Source organism: Thalassophryne amazonica, chromosome 20 (assembly GCF_902500255.1).
Source record: "Thalassophryne amazonica chromosome 20, fThaAma1.1, whole genome shotgun sequence".
Lineage (NCBI taxonomy): Eukaryota > Metazoa > Chordata > Actinopteri > Batrachoidiformes > Batrachoididae > Thalassophryne > Thalassophryne amazonica.
This window is the reverse complement of record NC_047122.1, coordinates 3,261,798-3,279,561: the sequence shown is the minus strand read 5'-3', so window position 1 is coordinate 3,279,561 and position 17,764 is coordinate 3,261,798. Positions and strand designations below refer to the sequence as shown.

Genomic DNA, 17,764 nt, shown 5'->3' with positions numbered 1-17,764 from the left:
AACAAGGAGATAAACATTTTTTTTAAAAAACAGAATTTAGGTGACATATAAAAGAGGACGTTTTCTTCATCTTTAATTATGGAGAAAAAGCGCCGTAATAACTGACAAAACGGAGTTTGTTACTGTATATTTTTGGTGATACGTGACTGAAAGTGGTCTACCTGTCGCACTGTTGAATCATCATAGTCCTGTGGTGCGCCACTCAGAGGACACGCGTGTCAGGCTGGGCGAGTGCCCGGCCAAACACGCATGTCGGGCCGGACACGCGTGACATTCAGATCGCCTGCTGCGTGTTCACATGATGACAATCCATTTCACATGGAGCAGCCTGCCGAGGTATGCTGTGTGCAGCCGGCACAAAGGCGAAAGATGTTTTATGTATTTCCATATGAGGACAGCAGGCATAGACACAGTTGTAAGGTCAAGACCTTCAAAACATGGTACATGTTCCCCAGCTGTGACATCCAGGAGCAGAGATCTCAACAGCTGCTGTTGTTTGGGGTCACGCCCCTTTGTCCACTCAGCGCCCAAACCAAAGTGTCACTTTCTGTCTCTGTGTTATGTGATCATTCATTTTAGTTATTTGTTATGTAATTGTACATGTAGTTAGGGTTAGGGTTAGCTGTCCAGGCGGTGGTCTGTGTTTGTAATGTGACACATCATGTCCAGCTGTCAGAGTGCTGCGATCAGCTGGCAGGTGCCTCGCCGTGCTGTGTGCCCAGGCGTGGCTGTCCGGCCCCCATGTGATCAGATCTGTACGTACATATCGGCATGTCATCCAAGTGCAATACACACACACACACACACCACATGTGTTGCTTTTTGCAATGCCACACTCATGGGGGCACTTTGACAAATTTCACCGTAAGCTCGAAAGGGGTCGTCTGCTCAACAGTTACGTGCTGACAGCACGAATGGCACCACATTTTTTAAGTGTCCAGCGAGCGGTGTTGGATGTTCATATGTCTCACCTGGAATTTGGCCGACACCTGCCGCGAGAGGGATCGAATGGGCTCTCAGGGCACACTTTGTCTTTTGGCCACCGGTGAGCGAATAGTTGTAGCGGGAGGTGTACGAGGCGTTAGAGGTGGCAATGATTTTTCACGAATGCCACACAATTGTTCCTTTGTGCGCTTTCGGCTTCAATCAAGTTACTTGTGAAGGGGCCTTAACTTGCGTATGCATAACTCTCATTTTAGCTTTACTCGCAACCGATTTGTGGACCCCGAAAATTTAGACTAATGTGTAAAGATTACTATAGGTTTCTGGTCAACCTCATTAACTCGCGGTTTCAGACCCCAACCCCAACTCGCGCAAGTTGAGGTCCACAAAACAAACAAATACAGGTGAATGAGGTTTTGTATTTTCCCATATTTTAAGCTTTGAGAGATACGCATATTTATCCTCAAAACATGTTCCATTACAATCTGTTCATCTAAAATAACTTTAGACTTATTTTAATTTCCGACTTTAGAAAACGGACAGCAATTATCAGCGCTGTGAAATGAAAATTGTGAAATCTGAGGAAAATTCGCAGGGGGTCTGGGGTGAAACCAAATGAAACTTTCATCTACTGATACTTTTTCAACTTCTCCTGGAAGAACAAATCTCAAAATTAGTGCATATTTAAATAATCCTAGATTCAACCTTTCATTTGAACTGTCAATGATGATGTTGAAATAACAGAATATGATGTGGAAGTTGGACCTGGAATGATTTTCCTTTTAATTGTAAACCAAATTATGCATTAACTCAAAACAATTAAACTACATGAAATTCATGAAGACTGAAAAGACTGTTAAACCATGTCAAAAACCACAGCTAAAGATTGCAGAATATTTTAAAAATCAGGGTAAAATATCAATAACATACCTTATAGTAAAAACTCACGTGTAAATTGCTGTAAATCCACTCAAAGCCACAGTGTCTTTTTTCCCCATTAAAAAAGTCTACATTAATAAAAACTAATTTACATTCTTGTGTAAATTCACGTAGCCTAAATTCATTCAAAGCCACAGTGTCTTTTTTCCCCATTAAAAAAGTCTACATTAATAAAAACTAATTTACATTCTTGTGTAAATTCACGTAGCCTAAATTCATTCAAAGCCACAGTGTCTTTTTTTCAATGAAAGAAAGTCTAGATTAATGAAAGAAAAAAAGGCCCATAATCTTTTCTGAAATCCTGTTTGAACAGCACAATGTTTATTTTCCAGGGAGAGAAAAAAAATTCTTACCAGTTCGCTTTTCCTGTTTATCTTTCAGGTGTGTTCATGAAGCCAGCAACAATTCCACGGATTCTTGTCCTTATCAGACTTTTTCAAACTGTCTTTCTCGCCATCTTCACTCTGTCTGATGTCGCTCCGTGACACAGACATGCTGCAGAATTCTTCTTTTAAAAACTTGAAAGTTCTAAAAGTTTGTGATGTCCACATGCTAAGTTTAGCTTAAGCTTCGCACAGGAGCCACACAGTGTCACCGCAGCAACCAACCAGTCCCGCTTTACGACAACTGTCGTAACAGCCAGGCTTTGAGTGGCATCTACTGGTGGTTGGCTCACTGCGGTATTGTATCACTTCCTGTTCCGGAGCACAGCGGTGTTTTGCTGTATCTGTTAGCTGTTTAATCTGCGCAGTTAGATTGATAGATAACGATTTGTTTCACAGCGTAATCTTCACGTGCCTTAACTAAAGCACTCCCTCTGCTGAATCACCTCTAAATTATTTACACATTATTCACTTTGTGTGTTTTTAGGAATCCGCTAGCTTAGCGCAGCTACTAGCTCTTAGGCGGTTTAGCATGGCGGCTTCTCCTGTCTCTCCCGCACTTTTCTGCTCTGGGTGTGAAATGTTTCGTTATTCCTCGGCCTCCTTTAGCAGTAATTGTACTTGTAATAAGTGTAGCTTATTCGTAGCTTTGGAGGCCAGGCTGGGCGAATTGGAGACTCGGCTCCGCACCGTGGAAAATTCTACAGCTAGCCAGGCCCCTGTAGTTGGTGCGGACCAAGGTAGCATAGCCGCCGTTAGTTTCCCTCTGGCAGATCCCGAGCAGCCGGGAAAGCAGGCCGACTGGGTGACTGTGAGGAGGAAGCGCAGTCCTAAACAGAAGCCCCGTGTACACGCCAACCCGTTCACATTTCTAACCGTTTTTCCCCACTCGGCGACACACCCGCCGAGGATCAAACTCTGGTTATTGGCGACTCTGTTTTGAGAAATGTGAAGTTAGTGACACCAGCAACCATAGTCAATTGTCTTCTCGGGGCCAGAGCAGGCAACACTGAAGGAAATTTGAAACTGCTGGCTAAGGCTAAGCGTAAATTTGGTAAGATTGTAATTCACGTCGGCAGTAATGACACCCAGTTACGCCAATCGGAGGTCACTAAAATTAACATTGAATCGGTGTGTAACTTTGCAAAAACAATGTCGGACTCTGTAGTTTTCTCTGGGCCCCTCCCCAATCAGACCGGGAGTGACATGTTTAGCCGCATGTTCTCCTTGAATTGCTGGCTGTCTGAGTGGTGTCCAAAAAATGAGGTGGGCTTCATAGATAATTGGCAAAGCTTCTGGGGAAAACCTGGTCTTGTTAGGAGAGACGGCATCCATCCCACTTTGGATGGAGCAGCTGTCATTTCTAGAAATCTGGCCAATTTTCTTAAATCTTCCAAACCGTGACTATCCAGGGTTGGGACCAGGAAGCAGAGTTGTAGTCTTACACACCTCTCTGCAGCTTCTCTCCCCCTGCCATCCCCTCATTACCCCATCCCCGTAGAGACGGTGCCTGCTCCCAGACCACCAATAACCAGCAAAAATCTATTTAAGCATAAAAATTCAAAAAGAAAAAATAATATAGCACCTTCAACTGCACCACAGACTAAAACAGTTAAATGTGGTCTATTAAACATTAGGTCTCTCTCTTCTAAGTCCCTGTTAGTAAATGATATAATAATTGATCAACATATTGATTTATTATGCCTTACAGAAACCTGGTTACAGCAGGATGAATATGTTAGTTTAAATGAGTCCACCCACCACTTTAATCATATCTTAGATCTTGTTCTGACTTATGGTATGGAAATTGAAGACTTAACAGTATTCCCTGAAAACTCCCTTCTGTCTGATCATTTCTTAATAACATTTACATTTACCCTGATGGACTACCCAGCAGTGGGGAATAAGTTTCATTACACTAGAAGTCTTTCAGAAAGCGCTGTAACTAGGTTTAAGGATATGATTCCTTCTTTATGTTCTCTAATGCCATATACCAACACAGTGCAGAGTAGCTACCTAAACTCTGTAAGTGAGATAGAGTATCTCATCAATAGTTTTACATCCTCATTGAAAACAACTTTGGATGCTGTAGCTCCTCTGAAAAAGAGAGCTTTAAATCAGAAGTGCCTGACTCCATGGTATAACTCACAAACTCGCACCTTAAAGCAGATAACCCGTAAGTTGGAGAGGAAATGGCGTCTCACTAATTTAGAAGATCTTTACTTAGCCTGGAAAAAGAGTCTGTTGCTCTATAAAAAAGCCCTCCGTAAAGCTAGGACATCTTACTACTCATCACTAATTGAAGAAAATAAGAACCCCAGATTTCTTTTCAGCACTGTAGCCAGGCTGACAAAGAGTCAGAGCTCTACTGAGCCGAGTATTCCTTTAACTTTAACTAGTAATGACTTCATGACTTTCTTTGCTAATAAAATTTTAACTATTAGAGAAAAAATTACTCATAACCATCCCAAAGACGTATCGTTATCTTTGGCTGCTTTCAGTGATGCCGGTATTTGGTTAGGCTCTTTCTCTCAGATTGTTCTGTCTGAGTTATTTTCATTAGTTACTTCATCCAAACCATCAACATGTCTATTAGACCCCATTCCTACCAGGCTGCTCAAGGAAGCCCTACCATTATTTAATGCTTCGATCTTAAATATGATCAATCTATCTTTATTAGTTGGCTATGTACCACAGGCTTTTAAGGTGGCAGTAATTAAACCATTACTTAAAAAGCCATCACTTGACCCAGCTATGTTAGCTAATTATAGGCCAATCTCCAACCTTCCTTTTCTCTCAAAAATTCTTGAAAGGGTAGTTGTAAAACAGCTAACTGATCATCTGCAGAGGAATGGTCTATTTGAAGAGTTTCAGTCAGGTTTTAGAATTCATCATAGTACAGAAACAGCATTAGTGAAGGTTACAAATGATCTTCTTATGGCCTCAGACAGTGGACTCATCTCTGTGCTTGTTCTGTTAGACCTCAGTGCTGCTTTTGATACTGTTGACCATAAAATTTTATTACAGAAATTAGAGCATGCCACAGGTATTAAAGGCACTGCGCTGCGGTGGTTTGAATCATATTTATCTAATAGATTACAATTTGTTCATGTAAATGGGGAATCTTCTTCACAGACTAAGGTTAATTATGGAGTTCCACAAGGTTCTGTGCTAGGACCAATTTTATTCACTTTATACATGCTTCCCTTAGGCAGTATTATTAGACGGCATTGCTTAAATTTTCATTGTTACGCAGATGATACCCAGCTTTATCTATCCATGAAGCCAGAGGACACACACAAATTAGCTAAACTGCAGGATTGTCTTACAGACATAAGGACATGGATGACCTCTGTAAGACTGCTTTTTTGCATTTACGCAATATCTCTAAAATTAGAAAGGTCTTGTCTCAGAGTGATGCTGAAAAACTAATTCATGCATTTATTTCCTCTAGGCTGGACTATTGTAATTCATTATTATCAGGTTGTCCTAAAAGTTCCCTGAAAAGCCTTCAGTTAATTCAAAATGCTGCAGCTAGAGTACTGACGGGGACTAGAAGGAGAGAGCATATCTCACCCATATTGGCCTCTCTTCATTGGCTTCCTGTTAATTCTAGAATAGAATTTAAAATTCTTCTTCTTACTTATAAGGTTTGAATAATCAGGTCCCATCTTATCTTAGGGACCTCATAGTACCATATCACCCCAATAGAGCGCTTCGCTCTCAGACTGCAGGCTTACTTGTAGTTCCTAGGGTTTTTAAGAGTAGAATGGGAGGCAGAGCCTTCAGCTTTCAGGCTCCTCTCCTGTGGAACCAGCTCCCAATTCAGATCAGGGAGACAGACACCCTCTCTACTTTTAAGATTAGGCTTAAAACTTTCCTTTTTGCTAAAGCTTATAGTTAGGGCTGGATCAGGTGACCCTGAACCATCCCTTAGTTATGCTGCTATAGACTTAGACTGCTGGGGGGTTCCCATGATGCACTGTTTCTTTCTCTTTTTGCTCTGTATGCACCACTCTGCATTTAATCATTAGTGATTGATCTCTGCTCCCCTCCACAGCATGTCTTTTTCCTGGTTCTCTCCCTCAGCCCCAACCAGTCCCAGCAGAAGACTGCCCCTCCCTGAGCCTGGTTCTGCTGGAGGTTTCTTCCTGTTAAAAGGGAGTTTTTCCTTCCCACTGTCGCCAAGTGCTTGCTCACAGGGGGTCGTTTTGACCATTGGGGTTTTTACGTAATTATTGTATGGCCTTGCCTTACAATATAAAGCGCCTTGGGGCAACTGTCTGTTGTGATTTGGTGCTATATAAATAAAATTGATTGATTGATTGATTTATTCTCCTCGAAACTCCGCGGATCCGAGGAAACTGATTTGTATCTGTAACACACAGATCAGTGTCCGCGGACTTATAAAACTTGCATGATGTCGCTTTGTGATAAGCATTTTAAAAACTCAGTAATGATCATGATTAAAGAGTACATCACTAACCCCCCAACCCCGATGAAATCCGCGGAATCCCATGGATCCGCGGAGTTTTCACAGCCCTGAATTATTGCCAAGGAAAATTTGGCATCTCCGGCTGCTCTACTTAAGACCTTAAAATGAAAACATTAGTCAGTTGTGAAAATATTAACTATATGTGATTTTCATACAACTGAAGGCATAAAAGTGTTGAAAATACTAATCTTCATTATGCAAATTTGGGATAAAGGATTACATGTACAGCTTTGATATAGACATTTTGCAGTTAATCTCACCAAAATGCTTGAAACTGTTCATTTTATTTCTGGAACACATACTAATAAATAAAATGGGTCATCTTGCTGTTTCATGCAAATTAGGGTTGAAACTTGCCAACTGCAGTTTTTGAATTGAGCAGGTTGAAATACATAGAAATAGAAGTTTCATTTTCTTTTCTGTAGCAGAAAAAAAAAAGAAGCTTAACTTGGTGAAAATATGACAAATTAGGAGGCCATGTTGTTTTATGCTAATTATGGGTAAAAGAGTAGCCATACAACTTGACATATATATATTTTTTTTAATTCAGCAGATCAAAATACCTGAAAATAGAAGTTTCATTTTATTTTATAGAACCAATACAAGCAAATTTGATTTAAAAAAAAAACAAACAAAAAAAACCCCTGTAGCCATGTTGTTTTATGCAAATTAAGCTTGGCAACAGGGATTTTTTTAATTCACCAGGTCAAAATACATTAGACTCAGGCTGAGTCTCAATTCTACCCCTTGGCCCTTCCTCTTACCACTTCCCCTCCGTTTTGCGCAGGCACGAGAGACAAAGGGGTGTCTCAATTCTCTTTTTGGAGCGAGGCAGAGGGGAAGGCGGAGGGCTACAAACCCCTCCGTTTGGAGTGAATCTGGATGCACACTCCGTTTGGAGGGGTAGAGGAGCTTACTGCTGTCTCTGAAAAAATAAACAAATGAAGCGGCTTTCATTACAAGTTACGCTGTTTAGAAAGTTATAACTTGCCAAAAAACTTTACAGGCAGTTGTCTATGACAGTAACATGTCTGCTGCTGGATGCATGTTGTGTATATTGTCGTTCTGAAGAATATCGTAACTTTGCTCGTGCGCTGAGGCGTTATAATGCACATACACACGAACGCTACGATAAGACACTTTTATATCTCACAACGGAGAAAATCATGATAAAGTATAAGCAGGTTAATTTTTATGTTCATAAATCTTTGGATAATAGCGCCCCCTGCTGTTGGATTTCAAGGTCTGTAACACGTGTGTGTATTTAGTAAACAAACAGGGAGCCCTGAACACACTCGACTCCTAATAAGAAAATGAGGCAGAAAATGAGAAGTTTCATCAATGGGAATAAGTTAGAAAATATCTACACACACATGTACATGTGTAACACACAACCTGACGTCCTGACAGACTGATATTATTTGTCAAGGAAATTTCTAAAGGAAATAGGGCTGGATGCAAAAAGTGGGAGAATTTGAAAAAGAAATATAAGGTTAACAGAACTAGATGCAGCCCAGAACATACATACAGGTGCTGATCATATAATTAGAATATCATGAAATCATCATTTATTTCAGTAGTTCCATTCAAAAAGTCAAACTTGTATAATGTATACATTCAATGCACACAGACTGATATATTTCATGTTTATTTATTTTAAATAAACTGTTTTCCTGTTTTATCATTAGTATTTTATATGATTGTGTGTCTTTTATTCTTTTTATTAGTTTACTTCTTTTACTTATTTATGTTTAAAAAATTTTTATTGTGTTTTAATCTTATTTAATTTTATTCTGCTTTTAAATGATGTTTGTGAAGCGCCTTGAGGTGATTAGTCATGATTTGGCGCTATATAAATTAATAAATTCTCCTCATTATAAATTATTATAATTACTAATTAATTAATTACTAAATCAATTAATGATTACTCAAACAATATTAATTATTACTATTATTGATTAATTATTATTGGTATTATTAACATTAATCAATTTCTAATTAATTAATTATTAATACTATTAATTGTTATAAATTACAAATTAATTAAATTAACATGACATGATTGCAATGCATCAAAAAATCTGCGACTTCTTCTATTTCTTTGCATTTACACAGAAAGGCGAGAAAATAAAAAGAGCAAACAGGCTACTGCAACAAGTTGCATTTCGGTTGCCATGTTAACAAACAGTGAAGACGGCAGTTTGAGATGGGCAGTTTTTTTTTTTCTCCTAAGGCGGAGGGGTGTCTCAATTCATAGGGCTAGAGGCATACCCCTTTGCCTTACCCCTTGTTTTAAAGAGGTAGGCGTAGGGGTAGGGCCAAGGGGAAGGGGAAGGGGTACAAAAGAGAATTGAGATTGGGCGTTAATCTGGTGTCTGCGTTTAACACAAAATGCCTTGCACACTTTATCCAGGCCCATTTTCTGCAAGACGATAAAGCCGTGTTGAGGCACTGGAACTCAGTGTTGGGCCTTGGGACCCATATTTTCAATACCTTTTGTGTCCCAGGACTCAGTGGCCAAAAATTCTAATGCAAACCCTGATACATCATAAATGACTTTAAAAAAAATTGGGTGCACACAGGCTCAAAAACACACATACACCTCCACTAATGTTTGGTTAAATGTCCCTTAGTGAGCTGCACCTCAACCAGACACTTCTGGTTGCCATCAACAAGCTTCTGACCTCATTCTGGCTGATATTTGGCCACTCTACTTGGCAGAATTGGTAGAGGTCATTCAAGCTGGTTGGTTTCCAGGCACGGACTCAGCTTTTAAGTGTAGTCTACAAATTGTCAATAGGGTTGAGGTCGGGGCTTTGGGAAGGACATTCCTGCTTTATCCAACCCACAACCAATTTTAATGTGTGTTTGGGATCATTGTCTTGTTTTAATACTCAATTGTAGCCAAGTTTCAACTGTCCAACAGCTGATTTGAGGTGATGTTGAAGAATTTGGCAGTATTCCTCCTCCTTCATTATTCCATCTACTTTGTGCAATGCCAGAGTACCACTAGCACCAAAACAGCCTCACAGCACGATGGGACCACCTCCATGCTTGACAAGTGGTACAGTGTTCTTAAGTTTGAAAGCCTCACCTTTACTCCTCCAAACATACCTCCTGTCATTGTGGTCAAATAAGTCTGTCCTTGTCTCGTCTGACCATAAAACCTTTTTCCAGAAGGCATCTGGCTTATCCATGTGGGCAGCTTCTAAATTCAATCTACAACCCCAATCCCAATGAAGTTGGGACATTGTGTAAAATGTAAAGCAAAACAGAATCCAATGATTTTCAAATCCTCTTCAACCTATATTCAATTGAATACTCCACAAAGACAAGCTATTTAATGTTCAAACTGATAAACTTTATTGTTTTTGTGCAAATATTTGCTCATTTTGAAATGGATGCCTGCAACAGGTTTCAAAAAAGCTGGGACAGTGGTATTTTTACTACTGTGTTACATCACCTTTCCTTCTAACAACACTCAATAAGCGTTTGGGAACTGAGGACACTAATTGTTGAAGCTTTGTAGGTGGAATTCTTTCCCTTTCTTGCTTGATGTACGACTTCAGTTGTTCAACAGTCCGAGGTCTCCATTGTCGTATTTTGCGCTTCATAATGCGCCACACATTTTCAATGGGCGACAGGTCTGGACTGCAGGCAGGCCAGTCTAGTACCCGCACTCTTACTACAAAGCCACGCTGTTGTAACACGTGCAGATTGTGTCTTGGCATTGTCTTGCTGAAATAAGCAGGGACGTCCCTGAAAAAGACGTTGCTTGGATGGCAGCGTGTGTTGCTCCAAAACCTGGATGGACCTTTCAGCACTGATGGTGCCATCACAGATGTGTAAGTTGCCCATACCATGGGCACTAACACACACCCATACCATCACAGATGCTGGCTTTTGAACTTTGTGCTGATAACAATCTGGATGGTCTTTTTCCTCTTTTATCCAGAGGACACGACGTCCATGATTTCTAAAAACAATTTGAAATGTGGACTCATCAGACCACACCACACTTTTCCACTTTGTGTCTGTCCATTTCAAATGAGCTCGGGCCCAGAGAAGGCGGCGGTGCTTCTGGATGTTGTTGATGTTTGGCTTTCACTTTGCATGGTAGAGTTTTAACTTGCACTTGTAGATGTAGCGACGAACTGTGTTAACAGACAATGGTTTTCTGAAGTGTTCCTGAGCCCACGCGGTAAGATCCTTTACACAATGAAGTCGGTTTTTAATGCAGTGCCGCCTGAGGGATCGAAGGTCATGGGCATTCAATGTTGGTTTTCAGCCTTGCTGCTTACGTGTAGTAAGTTCTCGAGATTCTCTGAATCTTCTGATTATATTATGGACTGTAGATGATGGAATCCCTAAATTCCTTGCAATTGAACGTTGAGAAACATTGTTCTTAATCCGTTGGACTATTTTTTCCACACAGTTCACAAAGTGGTGATACGCAAAATGTAAATTTACAGGCTATAGTGTTTGCCTGCGCATATAACTTACAACACTGTCTGTATATGTCATCATCATCATTCATATCATCTGTAATACAGTGCCCTAGATATTTTATCTTTTTGCAAACATCAAGAGGATTATTAGACAGTCTGAACACAGGAAATTTGAGACTTTTATCCTATTTAGTTCTACATATTATAACAGCGCTTTTGCTGGAATTATACTTTATGTCAAATTGCAAACCATAGTCAGAACATACATTAAGAAGCTGTTGCAGCCCAGCACTACTTAAACTAAAGGTCACAAGGTCATCTGCATACATAAGATGATTGACTAGTACACCACCAATCATACAACCTGTGTTACAGTCATTCAAGCCTCTAGACAGCTCGTCCATATACAGATTAAATAAAACAGGGGACAAAATGCCACCCTGCCTAACTCCATTGGTCACACTAAAAGGGTCAGATATACTACCCCCCCACTTGATGTGCATTTTCTGGTGTGCATACCAATAGGCAAGTACCCTCACAATGTATCCAGGCACCCCTCCTTGCTTTAATTTAATAAATAGCTTTTTGTGATTCACGCGATCAAATGCCTTGGAAGCATCTATAAAACACATTAAAACAGTTGAATTTTTAGATTTATACGAGTTCACTATTTCTTTTAAAGCATAAATACACATATCTGTGCCATGCTTTGGCTTGAACCCAAACTGATTGTCAAGGGAAGAGATATATACATTCACTCTGTCAAGGAGAATTCTTTCCATCACCTTTGACAATATACTGGCCAGTGCAATAGGTCGATAATTGTCCAGACACCCAACCTTTCCCGTTTTGTCCTTAATGACCGGTACAAGCAGAATGGATAGCATACGATCTGGCAATATGTCATGTATCAACAGTCCAGTAAAACTGAGTGCTAGAAGAAGGGAAAGCCTCTGATTGCCGTGTTTCAGATGTTCTGCACTTATGAAGTCCATGCCATATGCTTTACTATTGGGTAATTTCTGTATAGCCTCATACACCTCGTGTGTCAGGATTGTCATTGATTCATCATGGGTCACAGAATCCTCCACATACGGGTCATATTGTAAACACTTAAAAAGAGAACTAAAATGTTTTCTCCATAGTTCAGCAATATTATCTTCACCAGAAACTCCTTCAACAGTACAAGGAAGGGAAGATTTACAGTTATTGAGGGCCCGCACCTCTTTCCAAAAGTCAGTAATACTGTTACCCATCATTTTACTAGCCATAGAGTCAGTCCTCATGGCTTGCTCATTTCTAGAGATAAAAAACAGCGTACTTATATCTGGCATTAGCCAGCTTTTTACTCTCAAGCTCTGGGCTCTGCCTAGGTCTCACAGCCAGGACCCACAGCTTATATGTTTCCCGGGCTTCAGCATGATATGGGGCCACATGTTCATGCCATCCAGGTCTTACTTTATTTTCCCTGTTTTTAGCAAGCGGTTTTCACTCACAATTAGTGTCCTCAGTTCCCAAACGCTTATTGAGTGTTGTTAGAAGGAAAGGTGATGTAACACAGTGGTAAACATACCACTGTCCCAACTTTTTGAAACGTGTTGCAGGCATCCATTTCAAAATGCGCAAATATGTGCACAAAAACAAAGTTTATCAGTTTGAACATTAAATATCTTGTCTTTGTGGTGTATTCAATTGAACATAGGTTGAAGAGAATTTGCAAATCATTGTATTCTGTTTTTATTTACATTTCACACAACGTCCCAACTTCATTGGAATTGGAGTTGTACCTTGAAGGTGTCAGTTTTGGAGTAGGGGCTCCCTCTCAGTCCATGGAGATGTAAAACTCACTTCACTGTGGATAGTGATGCTGGTGTTCCAGCAGTTTCCAGGTCATCGCAGACCTGAGCCTTGATGTTTCCTAGGTTGTCCCTGAACATCCTCACCAATTTACTCTCATCTGAGGGTGACAGACCAGGGAAAAGTGGTGACATCCAACTAACTTGTACTTATATATGTATTATTTGAACTGACGATCTTGGAATCTGCAGTTGTTCAGAAATGGCTCCAAGAGACCTTCCCAACTTGTGTAAATCTACAGTTTTGCATTATACATGTTCACTGAAGTCCTTGGACTTTCCCGTTGTTCCAAGTATTTGTCAGTCCAATGAGTGCTTCTTATACGGGCAAAGCATAAGTTATAGTCAGTCATGACCACTAATAGGTCTCGTCACGTTAAAGACATTGTAGAACCTTCAGCAGCACCTGACCACAACTGTGGCAGAGTTAGCACAGGATTGGAGCCAGTTAATTGGTGATTCAACATGTGTCTGCAAAATGTCTGTAAGAAACTCCGTAAAAAGTATTGACCTCTGAAATTTTGAGTCCTGACAGATACAGGTGTGGACCAGTGAGCCTCCTGTTTTGAGTCACATGGACAAATTATAACGTGCAAATTGGCCACACATAAGTAAGGACAGACAGGCCTATGAAGACGCTTGTGAAGCCTTGTTACTACGCAATTGCAGAGCGCTGATGGTCAGGAAGGCCACTGTCACATGCACAAGCAAAGTGAAACTGGCAACAAATCCAAAGGGCGGGAGCCCGTTGAGAATGAAGAATGGTACTTACAGCTGGACGGGAGAACAGGCAGGATGTCATGATGACCAAGAATGACACAGAAAGGCATCGACCAAAGCAGGCAGATCCACGAGACCATAACAAAGAGAAAACAGAAGTACAGAAATAAATTAGTATCAGCAAAAGGAACAATGTCTGAACAGAAGAGCTCTACTGCTCAACACACATCCTCCCCGAAGACATTTAATCGTTCCTCCACAAACCCTGTGGGCGTGTCACACTTAAGCACAGCCCACTGGGTGTGTCTCAGAGCCAATCACCTTCATGACCTCTGCCCAAAGAATCATGTGACAGCTAGTGTGTCATTTTTTTTTTCTTTCCCCCACAGTTCTGAACAAATAAGTCCTGGAAATACTGTAGCATCAAATCTAAACTAGCCATTTTCGCGCAGACGTATTCAGATTGCTTTGGTCTTCAGACTGACAAAATCATACACGCAGACATGTTTTAATTATTAAGTGCACCAATGATCATACAGAAGCAGATAAAGAGTAAAGGTAAGAGGTCACCGTGTATGTGGACAGAAAACACTTCAAGCACTTTGCGTCTGACCAGCACAAAGACCTCTGACAAGCAGCAGAGTCCGATGTGACTGGATCCCAGCCTGTTCTGGCCCAAAGCATGCTGTCAAAAACACGACGCAGAGTGAGCAGCTTTCTGGAAGAAGCTGCTAAAATGACAACATCATCAGGAAACGTCATAATGAGCACAAACCAACAAAGTCAGACCTACAGTCGGGCTCGTAACATCACAAACAGCCATGAGCTCTTTCATGTTGATCCTGTTTTAGCTTCATGTGCGTGCAGCATGTTTTTGACTAAAAACTGAGATGAAAATGCAACACTCTCTCATAGCCAACGTTTTAGCTGTTGGATATGAGCATTAGCTGTCGTAGCATTAGCTCTGAAGATAGTGAGGTCAAGTTGTCACTTGCCAGCTGAAGCCTTCACACTCGCTGCACGGGCAGAAACCGGTGAACACCTGATCCCAGTCTCTGGTACCACCTTGGAAAGGACAACATATCAAATGTGTGACCGCCGTTTGAGACAGGACACTTTACAACCACTCATGCACCTGTGTGGGATGCACGGCATGTGGTGTCCACCGGTAGAGAATTTGTTTTCTGCGCTGCTCGTGATGAACAGCGTTCGTCCGTGTGAACAGAGAGCAGCACCAATCAGACATCAGTGCCCATCTGGCACTGCTCAGAAATACAGTTTACCCACAATGAACAGACAGACACTCACAGATACCCGTGCCATGCCTGTGAGTGTCCTGAGTGTGCCGGCACAGTGCGTGTTGCTGGAGAGTGAACGGGGCAGAGTGGGGTCAGCCGTCACACTTTACTGTTGTACTTATCAATAACATTTCAGTTAATAATACAAAGTGATTTAAAATATGTAAAAAAAAAAAACACACCATATGAGTTTTGAAATGAATACATTTAAAGAAAGTATGAGTCTTTATTAAAGTCACACTTTCATAACAACTTACAACCTATTAATCTGTATCAAAACATGACCAGGAACATTTGTTAAAATGTCAAACAGCCCAGGATGAAACGCAACCGTCGAAGGAGGAAGAAGTAAGAATACAAAGAAGAAAAAGAAAAATTTCACATTAATGTAATACTTTTACTATATTAATGATGATAAGAAAAAAGTGTAACCATCAGAAATGGCCAAGGGGTGAATTTATGACCAAAGCACTGGTTAGTAACACAGTTAAAGTGGGGAACGTGAATAATTATGTTGAAGGACAATTATGGTCTGGAGCCCTGAGAATGTTTCAAAAGCAGCCATCACAGCAGATACTTCAGCACGCGTGCACACAGACTCTTCATGAACACTATCAGGCACTGAAACCATTTCACGTTTTGTCAAAACACAGAACACTCAAACGGCTGGGTGTACGGTTAAAACAGTGAGAACGTGTCCTGATGGGGCGTCCCTGAGCTCCAGGACTGCTTTCACCACACAAACCAGGATGTGTCTGAGGGCCAGGGCACGTTGTCACGGGAATCCCTGGATGAATACACGATGACGGTGCTGGACTACATCAACTTGTATGTGGACTGTGTAATATCTTGGAAGCAAATACATGCATTTCCAAATCGGAAACCTTGGATGACACGAGGTACAACAGCTACTGAGAGCGAGGGACGGAGCGTACAGGTCTGAGGACACCAACGCCGACAGTGCAGCCAGGACTGCCTTGAGGAAAGGCATTAAATCTGACAAACAAGGACACAAAAGGCAGATTGAAGCCAATTTTAACAACTCTTTCAAGCCCCCAGCAGGTGTGGGAAGGCATTAAGCCTGTCAGGGACTATAGGAAAACAACATCTCCCTCAGTGGACTGTTGTCCAACCCTGGCTGAGGAGTTAAATCTTTTCTATGCCGGTTTGACAGGGATGACACAGACCCAGCACTGCCTCCGCTCCCCTCTACCGACACGCCCCAGTCCTGAGCATGCATGAAGTGAGACTCTGCCTGCGTAACATCAATCCCAGGAAGGCAGCCGGACCAGACGGGGTGCTGGGACAGGTGTTAAAAGACTGTGCAGATGTGCAGACCATCTCCAACATGTCACTGTCCACGTCATGGGTCCCAGTCTGCTTCAAAGCAGCAACAATTGTTCCTGTGCCCTAACAGTCAAATGTTTGGGCACAGGATGTTTGAGACCTGTGGCTCTCACCCCACACCAGCCAAATGTCCAGAGAGGCTGGTTATCAAGCATATCAAGAAAGCAGTACCATGAACACTCCACCCATGTGCATCCAGGGAGAACAGGTCAACAGAAAGCTACTGTAATCTACACACTACTAGAACACCGAGAGCAAGAAAACAGCTTTGCTAGGCTGCTCTTTGTTGACTTCACTTCAGCTTTTGATACAATCCAGCTGAGCAAACTCTGACTCAAACTCGTGTACTTTAATTTAGAGAGTAGCGACATGAGGAGTTGGAAAAAAAAAAAAAAAGGTCACGTGACTCATGGTGCCATCTTGGTTTCAAAAAGTGTTCACTGTTAATGTGTCTGCATGGAAAATCAGCTATTTTATTTATTTATTGGCTGAAAATGTTGGGTTGTTGTGCATTTGGAGGCACAAAGACACAACAAGGGCTTCAAGATGTACAGATTCCCTTCAGATCTGAACAGAAGAAAAAAAAAGGGAAAATAAAGTCAGTCGTGTGGGATGGAAGCGACTTCATCGTCAAAGCTTTGAGAGGTAAATTTATTGTTCAGTCTCATGTACAGTAAAACTCACCTAAACCGTCATCATATAAACCAGATATTCACAGTCACCAGACAAAAAAGTCCCAAAGTTTTTGGATTGTTTTGCATGTAATGAACACATAATGGATTTTGTATAACGGATTTTCGCTCACATCGGATGAAATGTCCGGTCAGATCGCAATGTATTTCCATTAAAAACCCAGAGTAGTGTGGATGTGCGCAATAACCAAGGTACAAATTAAAGTTCAGCGTGCTGACACTCGCCAATTTGAGGAAAGTGAAACCGGAGTCATTTCTGTGATTAATAGTCGAAATGTTTATTTTTTTCACACCGTGTTCTGACTCGAACCCGCAGCCTGACCTGTTAAATCAGACACTTTTCTGCTTTTACTCCTTCATCTGCCATCATATTATGATAGTATTTGTGGTGCACACGCTGATTACAAATGGATGAGAAAAGTCTGCACACTTACAACACAAAGTCGGTAAAAGAGGAAAATGTACAGCACACCTTTGATTTGGAGCTGATGATTGTAGAACGAAAAGCTTGTTGAGGGAGAACTTTAAAACTGTCACACATGTCACTGCATGACACGGAGTTACAGAGCTGCAGCTGCATAAATCAGGCTTTAAATGAATTAAATAAATCATCATCAATTGTAAATTTGACAGCTTAACTATTT

General features: G+C 41.1%; 1 protein-coding gene across 3 annotated transcripts in view; it reads right to left on the bottom strand.

Moving 5' to 3' along the window:
• Positions 1-17,764, bottom strand: part of LOC117501937 (septin-7-like) — a 192,008-nt gene that overhangs the window by 152,736 nt on the left and 21,508 nt on the right. The window contains exon 1 of one of the 3 annotated variants that reach the window (XM_034160906.1): positions 13,836-13,880. The exons of the other annotated variants lie outside the window; for them this stretch is intronic. Within the exon in view, the coding sequence (XP_034016797.1) occupies positions 13,836-13,865 (30 nt within the window). The 5' untranslated portion in view covers positions 13,866-13,880. Of the gene's footprint in view, positions 1-13,835; positions 13,881-17,764 lie in introns of those variants that run through there. 3 annotated transcript variants of the gene reach the window in all.